This window comes from Poecilia reticulata, chromosome 10, assembly GCF_904066995.2.
Source record: "Poecilia reticulata chromosome 10, P_reticulata-male-v2, whole genome shotgun sequence".
Taxonomy (NCBI): Eukaryota; Metazoa; Chordata; class Actinopteri; order Cyprinodontiformes; family Poeciliidae; genus Poecilia; species Poecilia reticulata.
Genome location: NC_088839.1, coordinates 20,367,167 through 20,385,397, shown reverse-complemented (window position 1 = coordinate 20,385,397; position 18,231 = coordinate 20,367,167). Strand labels below are relative to the sequence as shown.

The 18,231-nt window shown below is 38.7% G+C and overlaps 2 protein-coding genes across 5 annotated transcripts in view; one reads left to right on the top strand and one right to left on the bottom strand.

The window, feature by feature from the left end:
• Nucleotides 1-3,614: 3,614 nt before the first annotated feature.
• On the bottom strand, nucleotides 3,615-8,428 carry gm2a (ganglioside GM2 activator). The gene is made up of 4 exons (XM_008420482.3): nucleotides 8,189-8,428; nucleotides 6,804-6,956; nucleotides 5,715-5,897; nucleotides 3,615-5,063 (listed from the first exon to the last, which is right to left on the bottom strand). The coding sequence occupies exons 1-4, from the start codon at nucleotides 8,306-8,308 to the stop codon at nucleotides 4,908-4,910; spliced, it is 612 nt and encodes a 203-aa protein (XP_008418704.2). The 5' UTR covers nucleotides 8,309-8,428; the 3' UTR covers nucleotides 3,615-4,907.
• Nucleotides 8,429-9,000: 572 nt separating this feature from the next.
• Nucleotides 9,001-18,231, top strand: part of shtn3 (shootin 3) — a 34,168-nt gene continuing 24,937 nt past the window's right edge. For 3 of the 4 annotated variants that reach the window (XM_008420478.3, XM_008420477.3, XM_008420475.3), the window contains exon 1: nucleotides 9,002-9,362. In XM_008420478.3, coding sequence (XP_008418700.1) covers nucleotides 9,291-9,362 — 72 coding nt within the window. In that variant the 5' untranslated portion in view covers nucleotides 9,002-9,290. Of the gene's footprint in view, nucleotides 9,363-18,231 lie in introns of all 4 variants that reach the window. The other variant, XM_008420476.3, reaches the window with a different exon arrangement.

Genomic DNA, 18,231 nt, shown 5'->3' with positions numbered 1-18,231 from the left:
AGCAGAGGAATTGGTGGTTAATTTACCTTTTGTTTTGCCTAAAGCCTTGCTGAAAGCTGCTGAAAACCCCTTCAGTGACTGCGTGTGTGTGCGTGTGTGTGAGTGTGTGTACGGCTGATCTGCTGACCCACATGTCGCCAGATAACGATCAGAGTCACACAAAGCAAATACCATAGAGTAGGGTGAGGTCAAGCTGAATGTCTGGATGAATATTTTAGTCTAATCTAATTTTCAGATGAAGACAGAAGCTATTTCTCTCCTCTGAAATCAATTAAGTTAAAAAAAAACGTGGTTTTAAATATTTTCAACATTTTCTTCTCTGTTGAGACAGATCCAAAGGCAGTCAAATGTAATTATTCTGTGAAAGGACAAAACCGTTTTAAGAAAAAAAAAACTCTGTAGTTCTTTTCTGTCTTCCTTCTGTTTTTGGAGTTATCCTGCAACTTTTCTGAATTTCACAAGTCACCTTGAAAAACTGCAACCTGCTTTAAAAATAGGAAAAATGAGCATCTGTTCCATAGTACTTCACTAGTTTATTCGGATTTTTTGAAATTATGTGGGAAAAATCCAAAACATGCAGGGTGCTGCGGCTTGAGGACCAAACACTGCTCTACGGTATCCTGCACTTGCATTTAAAACTTTTAATTCAGCTATTTTGCTCGTTTTATAGATGGTAGTTTTAATTTCATTTTCTCTTGTACGTCTTTTTATGAAGGCCTCTCTGTTTTCACCCTTTGAAAAGCACTTTGTTCACTTATTTCCATGAAAAGTGGCCTGACAATAAAGTTTATTGCTTTCTTCAGATCTTGTCTTTCCCTATGATTTGCATAACTGATTAATATCGCTGGACTTCACATCAGAGTAACTTTTATTTTAAAAAATGGCTCTGTGCAGGCGCTGAGAGGCTCTGGTGGTTTAGTGTGCACGCTGTCTGCAGAGGTTGGTCCTTGAAGAGGTTGTCCCGAGTTTGATTCTGAGTCTTGGCCTGTTTGCCCAGACTGGGCAAATGGCCCAGACCCTATTTCATGTCTATTTATTGTTCAATAAAGTTCTACTATAGCCTAACAAAAGCTTTTGAATTTTAAAAGAAATCTGCCCAGTGTAAATTTGACAGTGATGAAACTGTTTATAAAAATGATTCTTACATATTTCAGACTGCAGTCAGAGGGACACCAGAAAGTCACTTACCAGAAATCAGTGCTCCTCTGGTGTGTAGAATGTTGTCTAGTGAACTTAGGATACTGACTGTTGATAACTACTCTTAAAACCCAGCAGCAACAATGGAAACAATCCCCATGGGCCCAAAATGTTGATGGCCTCTGAACATTTTTCATTGAAACAGACCACTTTTCTCATTCCTTCATTTAGTTTTCATAGCCAGTGCTACCTTTAAGCTGAACTTCAGTAGGCCTTCTTCACTTGTTTGGTCTATAAGCTTCCCGTTTTCTTATCCAAACAGTAAACATGTAAGTTTAACACACAGCAAACAAAATTAACTAAATTAGTGTTACTTGTATTTAAAATAAATTATCATGCTTAGATAATTATCACTGGAAAACTAGTGTCATTACAAATGCAGCATGCCTTATCAACACTGCCCTATGACATCAGGATGTCTGCAACCTTTTCATATATCATCTTCTGATTGGTTATTTCACACGTCAACAGATAATGCAACATGCCTGTTAACACTCAGAGACCAAGCCGAACCCATTCACCTCCACTTCTATTGTTCTGCTAAGACGTTTGTTGAACTTTAAACTCCTTCCTCTCTTCTTTTTCTAATCCTCTACTCGTCCTTTTTAATTTTTATGGAGACTTTCCTCTGCCTCTTCTTTACATTCACCCAGCGCAAGCTTCCTGTCTCAGGAAGAGGTTGATGATGGAGGTCAGAGACAGGAAGTCCAGCAAAGGAGATTAGACATCAGCAGGATAAGTTGTATACTTCATTGCTGCAACTCAGACATCAATATTTAGCGCCAGAAACAGGAAGTTCTTTGGTTGTTTTGTCCATTTTTGTACCTGCCAGTTGGAGTTTCGCCAAAACTGCTGGGTTGGACCCGGCTGGTGGTTTATTCCTTCACGTCCATCTTATATATCTGTTTATATGTGCCCAGTCGGTCTTGCCAAATGAATTTTTAAATGTATTTTTTTTATTTTAAGTTTTTGGAAAAAAAGCAACAAAATCCCAGTTCAGTGTTTAAGTAGTACCAACAATACAGCCAAGCTGAAGGCTGCTATTAGACCAACCTGGGCTTTCTTTATACCTTAGCACATCTACAGCATAAAATCATGCAATCATGCAAAAGGAGACGCAACCAAGTAATGTATGGATATAGTTTTCAGTAGGGCACTGTTCTAATGTTGCAGTTTTCAGAAAAACTAAATTTGTGTTTTTCATGAGCTTTAACCCACAATTATCATAATTAACAGAAATAAATCCCTGAAATATATCAGTGAAGCTACATTTTACATTCTGTATTAAAGTTCTGACCTGAAAACATTTTAATGATGTTGTAAGTTATTGAGACGAAAAAAAGTTGTAATTATTACTTTGTTTATTTTATTGTCACCACTGGCTATTATTAAGCAGAAATTGCACATAGAGCTTCAAATTTGGTCATTCTCTAATGATGTCTTCAACACATTCCTCTCATTTCTGCACATCTAGCCAGCTGGAAATGGGAACAGAACGTAGACTAATTTAATTTACATATAAGCTACTTGAATGTGCTAATTAAAAGGGGAATTTCTCAATTCAGAACCTTTTTGTTCTATACTGAATGTGTTCTTTTGAGTTTTTTTCTTACTAGATGATGATTTAAACAGGGATGGAAACAAAGTTATATCAGGAATGAAATTAAATTTGATCAAATCTCATACACTTTTGTGTTAAATGCCTTGTGAATATTATCTCTTTCAATTTGTGACAGTTTTCATCAAAGATCAAGGAAAACAGCTTGCAAACAGTTTAGAGGAGGTATTTTTTGAACGTCCCAACTGTCTGTGTGTTGGAGGCATCTGCAGACCACTTGTTTCTGAGACAGGAAGCAGGAAGCAGACTGAATCGACTGCAGCCACAGCATTTTAACCAGGGAGTTTGTGACAATGTGGCCTCACTTAGAGCCCAACCACAGCATGTGTACAGCAGATATACCGCCGACATATTAACAGTAACTGCATAGTGTTTTATTGAAGTTGAAAACTGCATCAATGTAAATCTCAGGATTGAAAAGTGCAACAAACGTTGTTAAATATTCTCTGGTGTTGCTGTTCTTACAACATGCGGCTGCAATCCTCAGCTGCCACAGGTGGACTTAAGGCCAGGTAAATCAAATCATTGAAGCAGTCATTCTATTCATCTGTGAACCAAAAGAAAATAACATCTCGTCAGTCCAGCAGACCTTGTCTGCTACTATTGTGCACTTTGTCACTTCCCTCCTTGTTTTCTGCATTGTTTGTCACTTCCCTATAATATCCAATCTTGCTGTAGTTTTAAAACTGATTTTATGCTAAAATGTTATCAAAATAACAAACTTCCATGAAACTGAAGCCGTGATGATCAAGTTGTGTTGTTTGGTCATCTTCTGAGGACATAAAAACAGACACAAAAATTTGGAGAAAAAATATTTATTTTGTGTAATTCTTTGTTGGGAGGCTGTGAAATACTCCCATCGTGTGGTGAAACAGGTAACTGCATCTTGTAAGACAAACGTCACAGGAGCATTGGTTACTTTATATAAAAAAATCTTATTAAAAACGATAGATTGTTCACATGTGCAAAGATAACAGTATGGTCATTTATATAATGAAAAACAAACGTTATATTTTCTCAAATTATAAACAGGCAAAATTGTCCTGGAGTTTGTTAAAAAAAAAAGGAGGCACTTGACTAAACTACCAGTTACAATTAAAATCTATTTACAATATGTTGGCCACTTATAGATTAACATAAAATCACTTTCATTTTGCCTTCTTGATGCTACAGAAATGGGAGTGAAAAACAATTATACTGTGCAAAAAACATATTTATTGAAACATAGTATTTTAATGAATGCTGCAATTTTTCAAGCTTTTGTTTAGTGTTGGAATGATTTTGCTTTAAAATTATAAGGAGAATATTAAAAACATTGTAAAATGTTCATATGACCACAAAATAAAGTGTTTTGTTTTTTTTAAATTAAGTCCCGATGAAGAAAAAAATGATCTCATTGTTTTCCTGAGATGATGCAAACTAAACAAGAAATATAATGTTGCCTCAAACACTGGGATTTTTGCATGCAACAATATGACCCATGTTTATGTATATTATACTACTATTTTTACAGATTTAGTCAAATAGTCCACAGAATCCCACTTAAGTTAATTATTGTTCTCTTACTCTAATCTAAAAACTCGTTGAAGAAAGAAAAAAAATCTTAACATTTTAGCAAACTGGCCAAATGTTGCACAGAATGAATTAAACTGCACAACTTTGTTTTTGTTAACTGCTAAAAAATATAATCACAGTTTTCTGAGCTTAAAGAAAACTTTTGCCACTGAATAGAAAATAAAGACAATGTTCAAATAAAAAGTAGCTTGTAACAAAAGACAACATTAAAGAATAAAAGGCTCATGTGCAGAATGTCAATGTTCTTCTCTGGTTACTGTAACTTTTTATACATAAAAGCATAGAATGAAACAAAAAAAAAGAAAAATCTATCAAAACCTTGATCCTGCTTAAATGAAACATCATCAGTAGTACCTAATCTGCTTATATGCGTTTTCCCCTGATGTGGAGAAACAACAGCTGCTGAAACACAAATCAAACATAAAATTAAAAGCTGACGCAACTTTCTAAAGCCTGTAGTTTACGTCATTTTTCTGTGCAGATAAACAGAAACATGAAGCTGCTGTGAATCATCTCCTCAGTTGGAGTGAATGGACAGAGAGAGCTTGAGGCAGCCAAGCTCTTTGCCTCCACCACCCAGGACTCCCTGAACCCTGTAGTTCCCATTGGTGAGCCAGTAAGGCAGGTCCACGTAAGGCAGGTTGAACTGAGTCTGAGGAAGCGAGTAAGAGCCCTGAGGAGACACAGAGAATATAAAAATCAGAGCAAACTTGGCACCACTGGAGTTCAGTGTTACCTGACCTTTAACGGGTTGATCAGATTTCAGTGTAAAGTGAGTATTTCCAGTGCTGAGTCTTACTTTCTTTCAAACTTCAGTAAATCTCTCCATTATGCTGGATATCACCTTTGAAACAAAGTCCTGACTGATGGTGATCCATTCTCGTTTTACTAGCTTTTGGAGTTTCTCATCGTTCCTCAACCTGCTCTTTCAGAACTGATCACATGCTGTCAGTACGGTTAAGACCAGAGGAGTTTCCTCTTTTCACAGTTGCAAACTGTTACTGTTCTCATTTTTGACTGACAACATAATTTTTACTACGTGACAATGCTCTCCATCTTGGTGCAAAACAAGCAGACCTTCAACAGATTGTTCCTGTATTGCTGGGAGGAATTGTTAGCATCAGGATGCTTCCTTGTTACCGCTAAGTAGAACAAGTGGACTGTTTTCAACCATTTGTGAGATGCACTGATAATGTTTGCTGTCAGGAGCAATATTTGTGTTAAACCTCTTGGTCACTGAAACCTTTTTTTTAATTTGCGGTATTAAACAACGATGACAAAACTTAACCCAGGTTCAGTTTCTGTCGGTGAAAAGAAAGCTCACCGCTTTGAAGGGGCAGTGACAGGGTAGGCCGTAGGTGTGCAGCGGTTCGGGACAGTCCTGTCCCGGTGGGATCAGCTGGTTCAGAATCTCGCAGGCGTCCTTATAGTGACAACTGCCAAGATCCTCCAGGCAGGGGACCCTCACCCAGAAACCTGCCACCTCCTTTTCCAGGGTCACATTCAACTGCAAAAAAAATAAAGGAAGTCAGAGTGAGATGACTTTAGTTTCAAACCTGCACAAACACAAGAATAGCACCATGAACAACACAATAACTGACTGGCATGAGTAATAAAGGTGTGGATTTGTTTAATCTGTAAATAATAGGGTCATCTTTTCTTGTCCCTTTGTACAAACAGTTTCTTTAATACTTTGACTTGTTTCATGTTTTTGTGTGCAACCCTACAAAATTAAGAGATTAAACAGAAAAAAAATAATCCACAAATTGATAAAAGAAAAAAGAAGTTGTAAGTAGAAACACTAGTTTATATATTTAAATGTTTGAGTTGCTGTTTGCAGGTCAGGGCGCTCTAAAAACACGGCAAACCTCTAATCAGTAAGCTCACATGATGATTGGACAGCAAATCCAGAGGCATCTGCTGAGACAAACAAAAATCTGCAAGCTGCAGACAAACAGCTCTGCTGCTGCTGAGTAACTCAGTGTCTGAGGCGTTCTCACACACTACATACTGTACAACATGTAGTTAATGCTGAAACTGATAAATGCCGTTTTGTGGTTTATTACCAGAGAAATTATGAAGTGCTAGTGGTGCAGGAGGTGACTGCTTCTCCCTTTAGTTTGCTGCTGTTGCAAAACTGATAACGTTTTCTCTTGTTTTGTTAAAAAAAAAAACAGTCCAACAGTCAGTGTCTAATCTGATTAGTGTGTAATCAGAACAAATCGAGAACCAAATACCTGCAGTGTTAGCAGTGACTGTTTTCATTGTCGATGTGTTTTGCTGAGTCTCAGCTGGTTTTCTTATGATGTAACCAAACCAAACTGTGCTGAATGTCCCAATAACGAACATCTTGAAACGTATGAACGATTTTCAGCTGATTGTTTCAGGTTTGTGTTGCAGGAAGTCAACTCACACACAGAGGGGAGGCGAGTTCGATTAACGTGGATCCAGACGCAGAGGCCGTCAGTGATCCTGGAATGTTGATGGGATCTGGAGACACAGTCAGGGTCTTTAGCACAGCCGGAGCGTCGGGCTGTCCGCAGTTTTTCCAGTCGAAACCCAAAACCTGTAAAGTGATCAAACATTCACTTCTCCGTTTGACTCTCTGCCAGAAAGCTCCAGCTTTATGCTTTAAACTAACGCAGTAAAACTGAAATGTAAGAGAAATCACATTTTTCTCCTTCTGAAGTTGCCGATAACAGTTTATTCATTTAGGTATCATTAATCTTCTTTTACAACAATGGCACCAGGATTCTTAAGGAGCTTTAAAAAAAGATATGAGCATCTCATTTCAGATGTCAAATATAACAATAAACTTTAATTCTGATTTCTTAGTACGGGGCATAAAAGATTTGTAAAGAAAATATTGGTTATTTACATTGACTTCCATGCTAGACCAAAAAAAATGGCCAAACTGGAATATTATTTAGGGATCCTACACATTACTTATTACTTACGTTACATAAATAACTATTTTTAATCCTTCAATGAACAATTTTACAATTTCTGGTCTCCCTGGTTCATTTCTCAGAACAGAACTGAAATTCTCAAAACTACTTGTTCAATCTTCAAATCAACGTGTCACTTGTGCACATCAAAAAGCATCTTTGAGCAAGGTGCAAATGCTTTTAAACATCTTGCAAGTGGTTATGTACAATTTTCTGCTTCTTCTTACATTTTCAATTGCTCTTGTCGTGTTGGTCAAAATGTATTAAACAGGTCTCTGTTGAATTGTCTCAACTTCTCCAACAATTTCATTGCATAAGTCTTAACATTGGAAATGCTCGAACAAGTTCTCATAATATAGCAATCATTTCTCAGCATGGGATTGGAAAGTAAAGGAAGACTGCATTGTAACCCCTAAAGCACTGCATGTACAGTTTTCTTAAAGATTATTCTGTTCCATTTTGTTGATGTTTTTTGCTATCTGCAGTCCTGTCTGTTCCTTTCTGTATCACATTTGGACAGCCTCTCAACAGATTATGGCAAAAGTTCAAATTTGACTGTTTTATTCAATCACAGTGAAACAACACATAACATTCTGGAGCTCTGACGGGTTCATTGACACAGATGTTTCATTTTGAGAGATGAACTAAGTATTTTGAGGAAGAAACTGGATTTTGCAGGTAATCCATGCTGTTTCACCGTTTCCACTAATTGTTTTGGGAAATACATTACCTGTTTTTGAAAACGTCGAAAATGATTCGAGAAATGCACAAAAGCGACTGAGAAAAACTTTAAGTACGCGGCTGTAACCGAACAGAGATTTTTTTTTTTTTGACAAAGCGGAAAACTTACCTTTGCGTTTCTGACTCTCTTCATTCCAAAGGACTCGCAGTTTGCCTGAAATGCCGCCGCAGCTAAAACCACCATCACGGCTGCAGTCACCTTCAGACAGCCGGCCATCCTGTTCATCATTACGGCGGTAAATCCCGATACTCTGCGCCTTTAAAGCGAGCTTCTCCACGGACAGAGAAAGCCAGAATGCTTCTGGAGACCAGAACTTCCGTATTTACAACCGCCGCCTGAACAAAGTATCACGTGATCCACATCAGTCACGTGACGGACGGCAGTCTTTCATTGAAATGGTGACGTATTCAGTTGGGTATTTATTTGCACAAGATAACATTACAAAGCATACCATTTCTGTACTAAAATAAAACTTTTTGTGTATTAAAATTTTCTGAGAAACGGATGTCTTTGGCTATTAATCAAATAATCAAAATTAAACATAATTGACCTATTGGAAATACCGTATTCAGTGTCTACAATACATGATTTTGTCTTTTTTTTTATAACATTAATTAATGGATTCATGAAATTACTTGAATACAGATTATATTCAAAGTTATTGAGTTGAGTATCATAGAATTTAAAAAAGCTATTGTAATTCCATTTCATAACCTGTAGGTGTCATTGCTGTGCAACTGTAATTGCATATGATTTTTTTTTTTTTGGTTTGTATCTTTTTTGTTTGTTTGTTTATTTTGTTTGTTGTTGTTTTTTTCCCCCACAGATTAAACTCGGATTTTCCGATTCCTTCTTCAGCAGTTAAACGCATCCCCACTCTATTTTTTTTTTTAATAATAAAAAGTGGAGGCTACCAAGTAGCATAAATAACTAGAATTATTGGGAATGATCTACACATGCGCACATTTGACTTGACTCCACCGCTGGATGGAAGGGGAGGGGCAGATGATGCTGTCAGTGAAAGGAGGAGGGAGAGGATTTGGACCATCAGGACCAAAGAGCTGCGCTCTATCCCATGTGTTTGGAAGAACGAAAATCAGCCGTACACAACGGGATTATGAGCTCCTTCTAGAGTCATTCCTTTATTAGGGTCACCCTGAAGTTAAACGTGCGCCAGCTGGATTATTTTCAGTCTTTTTTTCTGGAAATAATGCTTCCCTGCTCATCATCCGCGCAGGCGGAGGGATGCGAGGAGGAGAGCGAAGCACACATGGAAACAGAGGTAAACCGATAAAACATACCAACAACCCCACCTTCTGCTCATATAAATCGTTTCTACTGCAGACGAAGCGAACTAGAGTGTTGAAAAACGACACTTATTTTACTCTCCGTCTCCAATGGGACATTTTGCCGGCTGGTTGCATGCGCCGGCCGGCATCTCATGGAGGCAGGAGACATGAAAGAGCCAGACCCCTCCCTGGTTCAGTCGCCCCGCACTCGCCATTTTCACGCAAATGAGGAATTACAAGTTAGATTTACTACAGCATTCATTTATTGATCCTGTCTCTCAAAAAACAGATGTTGAGTAGAGAGATCTGTCAGGCATTTTTCCGGGCTGTAATATCTGATTTGTAATTTTAAGGTGAGAAAATAAATGGCCTCTGGTTTGAATATTTAAAAAATAATAATTCATACAGGATATGTGGGCAAACTAGGGAAGTATGTAACCCCTTTTTCTCATCATTATTATTATATAAATAAGACATATAAGGAGCAAAATTACATATTGACCCATCTAAAAAGATACAGTTCTGCGCAAAAGGTTCCTTACACTGAGCTATTCGGCATTTTATGTGAAAATAACTAAGTGTATTTTATTTGTATTTTATGTGACAGACCAACCCAAAGCATTGAATAATTGTGAAGTGGATGGGAGTTGTTTTATTTTTTTTCCCTTGCATTTGTTTTCTGTCTCCCTAAGTTAACACTTTGCTGAACCACCTTTGACTGCAATACAAGACTTTTGGGACAAGTATCTACCAGCTTTTTACATTAATCAAACAAGCTCACTCTCAGATTGTATGAAGTGTGTTTTTGAGCTTTGACTGGGCCATTCCAGAGTAGCTCTGCCTGGATGTTTTAGGGTTTTTTTATTCCAAGATTCCAAGTTTTATGTTTACTACTGCCCTGTGTTTAGCTCAGTTTATCCTCCTATCAGTTCTGACCAACATCATTGTTCCTATACAAGAAAGGTATTCCCACACCCCTGGTGAGTTCAAGGTGATGTGCCGTGTTAGTAACACAAAAACTTCAATTTTAATCTCCCCTGACCAGAGCGTCTTCTTTCACATGTTTGTTGTCTTCTACACAACATGACACATAGATCTTGAAATAGGTCCACTGATGGTTTTCATTCAACAATGGTTGTTTATTTGTTACTTCTCCATAAAGACCAGATTTGTGGAGGGCATGACTAATAATTACCCTGTCTGCAGATTATTTAATGTGTAGCCTAAATATCTTGCATCTCCTCCAATGTTGCAAAAGAAATTTAAAATAATATATCATTTGTCTTCCTTCTCACAGTTGTACACTTTTTGTTGTACAGTATTTATTTATGTGTATACACCTGGCAACCATATCAGATTTTAAGATTGAGGTTGCTTGTTCTGTATTTAGTGCCCTAATATTTCAAGACAAAATTTAGATTTCAAGCTACAGTTAAAGCTTGTAATTTATTCAATCTTGAACTTAAATTTCAACTTATGAGTGCAAATGGACAACATCAGAACAAAAAATAAAAATGATCAGAAATTCAAAATGAAAGCCAATTTAGTTAACTTTTTTTCTTTCTTCTAAATACAAAAACCTTTTATTGGTTTTAAATTTATAACTACATACATTTTTGTGTTATGAATATTTTGGTGTAAAAGGCCAAAGTGTTTAGTGATACTACATTTATTGCCAAATGTCGACCTCTCACAGATAAATCTTAAGAGTCATACTATGTTACTTTGCTACAAAAATATGTAGCTAGAGTGTTTATGGTTAATATTACAAATGTAATGTAGGGGATGTGTAATGGGTATTTCTTGCTAATTTAAAGTACCACCTGTGTGTGGCAACATTTCATGATTTTTCTGTCTGATAAATCAGCTCACATGTGCACATATGAGGGTTGATCCCTCCATGATCGACGTTCCCCTCTGTGATTTATTTAGGTCATATGATCACCCACCTGAACCACCATATGGAGGCTGAGGAGACACAATAAAATGAGTCGGAAGAGTCTAAAGTGGCTTTTAGAAACAACAATCTATATGTAGTTGATTGTTTTCTTCCGGCATATAACACCAGTATTGTATCTTGATTAAATAAACGATTATTTCAATCAACAACTGGTAGTATTCGTTTTTACCCAATAATAAGATCTCAACCTTGTCCAAAATGTTGTTAAATGTCATTTTGGGTTGAGAGAAGTTAAAAGCTTGAAGACTGAGTAGCTGATTAGAGTCACGAGCCTCCCTGATTTGGTCCATTTTATTAATGAATAAAGAATAGTTTTCTTTGGGGTGCTGATATTCTATTGGTTACCTTGACAGCATCGGTGTCTTTCTGTGTTTCAGTGAACCTGCTACTCTTGATGGGCTCCTTAGAGAAATCTCAGATGACAGTTTGTGAGAAAGCAGGTAGAACTGGGACGAATCTGGGCCAAGAGCTTCCTGCAGCTGAAGCAGTGAAAAGGAGCAGGATGAAGATTTTATCCAGGGAGATCAGTCTGATTTTGTTGCAGTTTTGTGCTTCCACAGACTGAAATGCAAACAATTTGTAAGCTACGTTTTTTTCCCAAATTAGCTTAAAAGCATTTTATTTGACAAATAATCTCAGTGGGGGTGTGAGGGCTTCTGTATCATTGCTCTGTTGGTTCTGTTAAACCTCACTTGCAAACAGTGATAATATTTAGTCAGATTAACACACTAAAAACTATTTGCTGCGAAATCTTTAGTAGATGTTAATCTTGGTTGCGGTGAGGACTGAACAGTATATTTCAATATTACTGTAGGGGAAAAGCATATTGCATGGCGTGCTATAAATGTTAGCTAGTTATTTAAGTGCCATGGATTCAGACTCTATTCCAATTCTATATTTAGTATCACTTGCTGCTTAAGTATGTTTTAGAGGTAATGAGATGATAAGAAACTACAACGGAGTGTAATTTCCAAATCATCATATGTAGGCCAGAAATAATTTTTTTTGTAAAATCATTGAATCATTGAAAAAGTTTGAAGACAACAAAAGTCTTTCATTTTCTCTGTATAATAATCATTTTATTCACTTGTCTCCAACAGTGGATGCCCAGTTTATAGATTTATTTATTTTTTATTTTTAAGTTTAGTTTAGTTCACACTGCTTTTAAGCTTATGATCTAAACTTTAACACTGGTTTGGATTTTAGATGGTGAGGTTTACCCCTGTGTAGTCTGATTTCTGGAAACCATCTTGGTTTTTTTTTCTCTTCTCCTCTTTGGTTCCTTTTAAAAGCTTGTAGATATTCAGTGATGTCTGGAGGTCTTTTGAACCCACAGGGACAGTTTTCTTTGTCTGCACTATTGTTGTTTTTGCTGCACGAGAGGTCACTGAATTCTTTACGAGTTCCAATTACCATTTCAAATGAAGCGTGTGGATGTCAGCGCAGCACTGCGGAAACTCCTCCTTTGACTGTGGTCAGTAAAAGTTCTGCTGCATCTGTCCTACAGAGAAAAAGAGACATTTATATGAACTCTGGGGAAGCACAAGAAGATGGCACTCAGTTTTTTAGAAGGAATTTTAGGACTGATGGCTGCCTTACTTATGACATGTAGTAAATGATAACTCATTTATTTAGAAGAATTTAAAACAGATTTTTTTTACAGACTGGATTTATCAAAAGCCATCCATGAATGAATAACATCACTTCCACCATCTGACAAGAAGATGGAAATATAAATATAAGTTGAGCTTTAAGAAGGAAAAAAAATGCAAAATATTTTTAGTTGACAGTTTAAAGTATAATTCAGCTGTTGTTCTATTCTTCACCCCTGAAAATGTACCATTTTGTCCACTCAAATTTCATATTCCCGACCTCCAGACATCTCCACAGCCGTCCACTCTAAATATGGAACAGGAAACAACGCAAACCTCAGATACCCGAGGATGTGAGAAGAAGCTCTTTGTTGTGTCTTTGGAGGGCAGCTGTTCACATTATTAGGCCTGAGCAGCTAAGCGCTGCGAAGGCCTATTGTAATCGTGCTGTAAATTATTATTATTCTTCCGTAAAATAAATTGGCTTTTTGGGGGCTTTATCATATTCAAAAACTCACCAAACTTGGCGGCCGCATAGAGCCCGGTGAAAATTTACGTATTTTAAAGTCATCGCAAAAATCGCACAAGAAACTGCTCAAGGGCGCCCCCTAGAAACTTTCAAAAGACCCTTTTCTATTCACTTACTTTATCGTAGAGACTTGAAATTTGGACCCTTTTCTATTCACTTACTTTATCGTAGAGACTTGAAATTTGGTACAGTTGTAGAGTTCCCCAAGACGCTCAGAATTTACAATTAATGTCATAGTGCAAGTATCCTAAGAAGTCGGCCATTTTGGATTGAAGTTCCGATTTTGAGCCCATTTTGGCCGTTTACAGACGTCGCATTTGATCGAACTCCTCCTAGGGATTTCGATCGATCGGCTTCAAACTCGGTCAGATTGTTCATAAGGCATGGCCGATTCAAAGTTATCAAATTCGTGAGTTTTCGAGCATGTTGAAGGGGTCGTTCCAGGGGTCAAAGTTCACCGACGTACCACAAAGTCATAAACTGTTATATCTCCTACAAAGAAAGTCATAGAGCCACCAAACTTTCTGTGTGTGATCACCTTTGGATGACCTACAACACCCAGTTGTTAAATTTTGAAAACACCTAAGCCACACCCCCTTAGAACAGGAAGTGTCATGTTTTACTGCGAACGTTCACTATCTGACCCCTTTGACCTAATCAACATGAAACTGTGTCCACAGACAGAAGACATGTTGGTGTGTTAGGGTGTCCAACCCCGTTTGGTTTGGATGCAGCAGCTGGGCGTGGCGGCGTGGCGAAGTGACCTTTAACGCCGTCTCCTTACGTTTGGCCTTGATTTCCACAGTTTAAAGCCCAGCTGCACCAAACTCACTAGGTTTGATCCTTGTGGGCCCCTCGACAGGAATCCAGTGTCATTTTTTGTGGGCGTGGCCTAATGTCTCAACAGCGCCCCCTTGAAGATTTTCAATAATCAGCCCCAAACCATTCTTTAACCTAGAATTATGAAACTTGGTACACTTGTTTGTCTTGTAAAGACCTACAAAAAAGTCTCTTGGAGCCATGGTCCAAACCCAACATGAAGTCGGCCATTTTGGATTAAATTCGCCATTTGCTGTTTTTCAGAGACGTCGTATTTGATCGATCTCCTCCTACAGCGTTTGACATACAGACTTCAAACTCAGTCAGCAGAGAGCTCAGAGATTAAAGGTCTAAAGTTATCACAGGAATTTTTGTATGTCAAAGCATGTGGGCGTGGCTAAGTGCCAAACTTTGACTATTCGCCATAAAACATCAAAGTGACATAACTTCCACATACAAGGTCACAGCTGCTTCAGACTTCCTATGTCTCACTACTGACCAACCCTCATTACATTCTCATGGTAAGATGATGACGTAACCTTAGCTCCGCCCACTTTTGACAGGAAATCAGCTGTTTTTTCTACTGTATGTCTTATTTTTACTGAGTAATACATATGGAATTAATCTTCTGCCACCTGACATAATATGAGCTGATGATGAACTGTGAGGATGAACTCTGACTCATGGGGGCGTGGCCAACTGTCTGTCCTTTGCTATATGCATATAATTGTCTCTGAATCACAGATGCATCTTCCGATTGGCACCAAACTGTATACGTTTCACCTGTGTTCAATGTTAAAGAACCCATCAGGTTTGAATTGTGATTTTGCTCTACAGCGCCCCCTAGGTTATCCCATCACCAATATCTTCTCTCTACATCGACCGATCTGCACCAAATTTGTTGTGTGTCGCCAGGGAACCATGCCGAACTCAACGCTGCGAACTACCTGGCAGACGCGCGCCTCAACTCTGCGACAGCTTACGCGGTGGCAGGCGGGCGGCGGTGCTGGGTCCCCCGCGGTGGCTATAGGCCGGAGCGGCGCTTGGCTGCTCGGGCCGCTTGAGGCTCCGCGGAGCTTTAATTTTTTTTGTTTTTTTATTTTATCTTTTTATCTATTTTGTTTTACTTTTCATGTTTTTGTGTGTCTGTTTTTGTATGTCTGTGTAACAGAAAATTCTAATAAAAATATCTTGGGGAAAAAAAAATTGTTTGAGCCATGCAGAACTGATTTGACCGTTTCCATAGCAACCATCAGAAGCAAGACATTCCCCCATAGCTCATTGTAGCTATGACATCATCATCTATGACATAGATCAAAGAACATCTGAGGTTATGAATGCTTGAATCTCAAAACAGGAGTTCATATCCAATCATCTCTTCGACTCTTCGACTCTGCGTGTTTTGCCAATTTTAGTATGGAACAGGTTTTAACAACCGTCTTTTTTCCATTAACTTTTGGTGCTGGATATGTCATCACCACCGGAGTAAGGAAGATTTTTAACAAAATACTTCCTGGGATAAAATTTGAAACCTGGAGTTACCAGGATGAGACCTCTGACTATGATGAGTTTGATGCCTTTCTGTTCAACCCTTCGCCGATTGCAGAACAAACTTCCCCGGCTGGGGAAGTTTGCAGAGCAGAGGTTGTTGAGTCCTCAACCTCTGCTCTGACAGAAGTGGCATTCATAGACCGGTCCCAAGAGAGGGCTGTCGCAGGGGAAACGTCCTCGGCTGAGGACGTTTGCTCTGGAAAAAGGAGACCGGACCATGAAACGCTGACTTCTGTGCTGCAAAAAAGGGCAAGGGAAGAAGACATCTACGGCGTTCGAGCTCCTCATAAGTCAAAATACGCTGCCTGCCCAACATGCGAGGATAGGGCAAAGTACAACCCTCACCTGCTAGATAAGGATAATTGCTGTTCGTTATCTTGATAACTTCAGACCCACAGTCCAAAAAATGACTGTCCAGTTAATTGGCCTCTCCAAATTGTCCCTAGGTTTGTGTGTGTAGGCTGCACAGTGGCACAGTTGGTAGAACTGTTGCCTTGCAGCAAGAAGGTTGTGGGTTCGATTCACGGCTCCGGTCTTTTTGCATGTTCTCCCTGTGCATGCGTGGGTTTTCTCCGGGTACTCCGGTTTCCTCCCAGTCCAAAAACATGACTATCCAGTTAATTGGCCTCTCCAAATTGTCCCTAGGTGTGTGTGTGTGTGTGTGTGTAGGCTGCACAGTGGCACAGTTGGTAGAACTGTTGCCCTGCAGCAAGAAGGTTCTGGGTTCGATTCATGGCTCCGGTGTTTCTACATGTTCTCCTTGTGCATGGTGGGTTTTCTCCGGGTACTCCGGTTTCTCCTAGTCCAAAAAAATGACTATCCGGTTAATTGGCCTCTCCAAATTGTCCCTCGGTGTGTGTGTGTGTGTGTGTGTGTGTGTGTGTAGGCTGCACAGTGGCACAGTTGGTAGAACTGTTGCCCTGCAGCAAGAAGGTTCTGGGTTCGATTCACGGCTCCAGTGTTTCTACATGTTCTCCCTGTGCATGCGTGGGTTTTCTCCGGGTACTCTGGTTTCCTCCCAGTCCAAAAACATGACTATCCAGTTAATTGGCCTCTCCAAATTGTCCCTAAGTGTGTGTGTGTGTGTGTGTAGGCTGCACAGTGGCACAGTTGGTAGAACTGTTGCCCTGCAGCAAGAAGGTTCTGGGTTCGATTCATGGCTCCGGTGTTTCTACATGTTCTCCTTGTGCATGGTGGGTTTTCTCCGGGTACTCCGGTTTCTCCCAGTCCAAAAGCATGACTGTCAGGTTAATTGGCCTCTCCAAATTGCCCCTAGCTGTGAGTGTGTGTGCTTGGTTGTTTGTCTCTGTGGACAGATGTTCATATTTAGCTTGCCGCCCCTTTATGAATCCGTTCTGATCAGGTTCAGAAAGAAATGGTAAACATTTCTCAAGCCCAAGTCGCTTAGATATTATGTTGGCGTTTATAAGAGAGATTGGTTGAAAAGATTCGCATCTGGTGGGAGGTTTTCCAGGTTTAGGTAGTACTGTTATGATTGCATTTTGTAGAGAAGGAGGTAATTCTTTAAGGGTTTAACTTTCTGCAAGCATATTATAGAGGGGCTGTAGTAGTCTGTTTTTAAATCGATTTACAAGTAAAACTGTGAATGAAGATGTGTGTGAGTTGGTGTCAGGGCACCAGGTCGCGCTTGACTTTTTTTGTTATCCGTTATCTTGAGCGACAACATAAAAAAAATCGGTCATGCACTATTTTTATCCGTGAAATTACAATCATATTAACATCGGCTATTTAGTCGCAATTTATGCGGTTTAGTTAATATTCACCGTGAATCCAGATCCCATCACAAATTAAGCAGATTCTTACCTTTTAACACTGATTTAAATATTGTAATTTTTAAAACTGAGCAGTAATTTTACATCTATGCAAACTCAAATGCGATATTTAAAACTTCAGTACATAAAATCAGTTATTTAACAATATGAGGTGTTGTTTAATTTATTTTTATCATTATATTTTCATACATTTATGCTAGGGCTGCTGTAGTCTAGTTTTCCAGAACTACCATCTGCAACTTTAGATGCGTTCCTTCTCTAACACACCTGGATTATTGACTCATTATAAGCCTCTACAGAACTGAATGAGGGAGTCAACCTTTTGTCTGGGATGTGTTTTAGCAGGGATGCATCTAAAAGTTGCAGTCTGCAGTACTGCACCTGGGAACTCCTGATTTGTACCGTCAATGTGGCCCATTAAGGGAGGCCAATATGCTGAAGTGGCCCTCGGTAAAATTGAGTTTGACACCCCTGGCTTAGAAGTACAATGTAAAATCAACAAAATCTTGACATTTTTTCTTAATATCATCAAGACGCAAAATTCTAGATTTACTTTTTGAATTTAGTAGTTTACTTCTCTGAACAAACAAATGCCACTAAAATTGTTTATTATGTATG

What these genes read in the sequence shown, in the direction of transcription:
- gm2a (XM_008420482.3), bottom strand. Translation starts at nt 8,308, where the DNA reads ATGATGAACAGGATGGCCGGCTGTCTGAAGGTGACTGCAGCCGTGATG. An exon ending in AGAGAGTCAGAAACGCAAAG is followed by an intron (nt 6,957 to 8,188) that starts GTAAGTTTTCCG and finishes ATCACTTTACAG; the next exon opens with GTTTTGGGTTTCGACTGGAA. An exon ending in GTCACTGCCCCTTCAAAGCG is followed by an intron (nt 5,064 to 5,714) that starts GTGAGCTTTCTT and finishes GTGTCTCCTCAG; the next exon opens with GGCTCTTACTCGCTTCCTCA.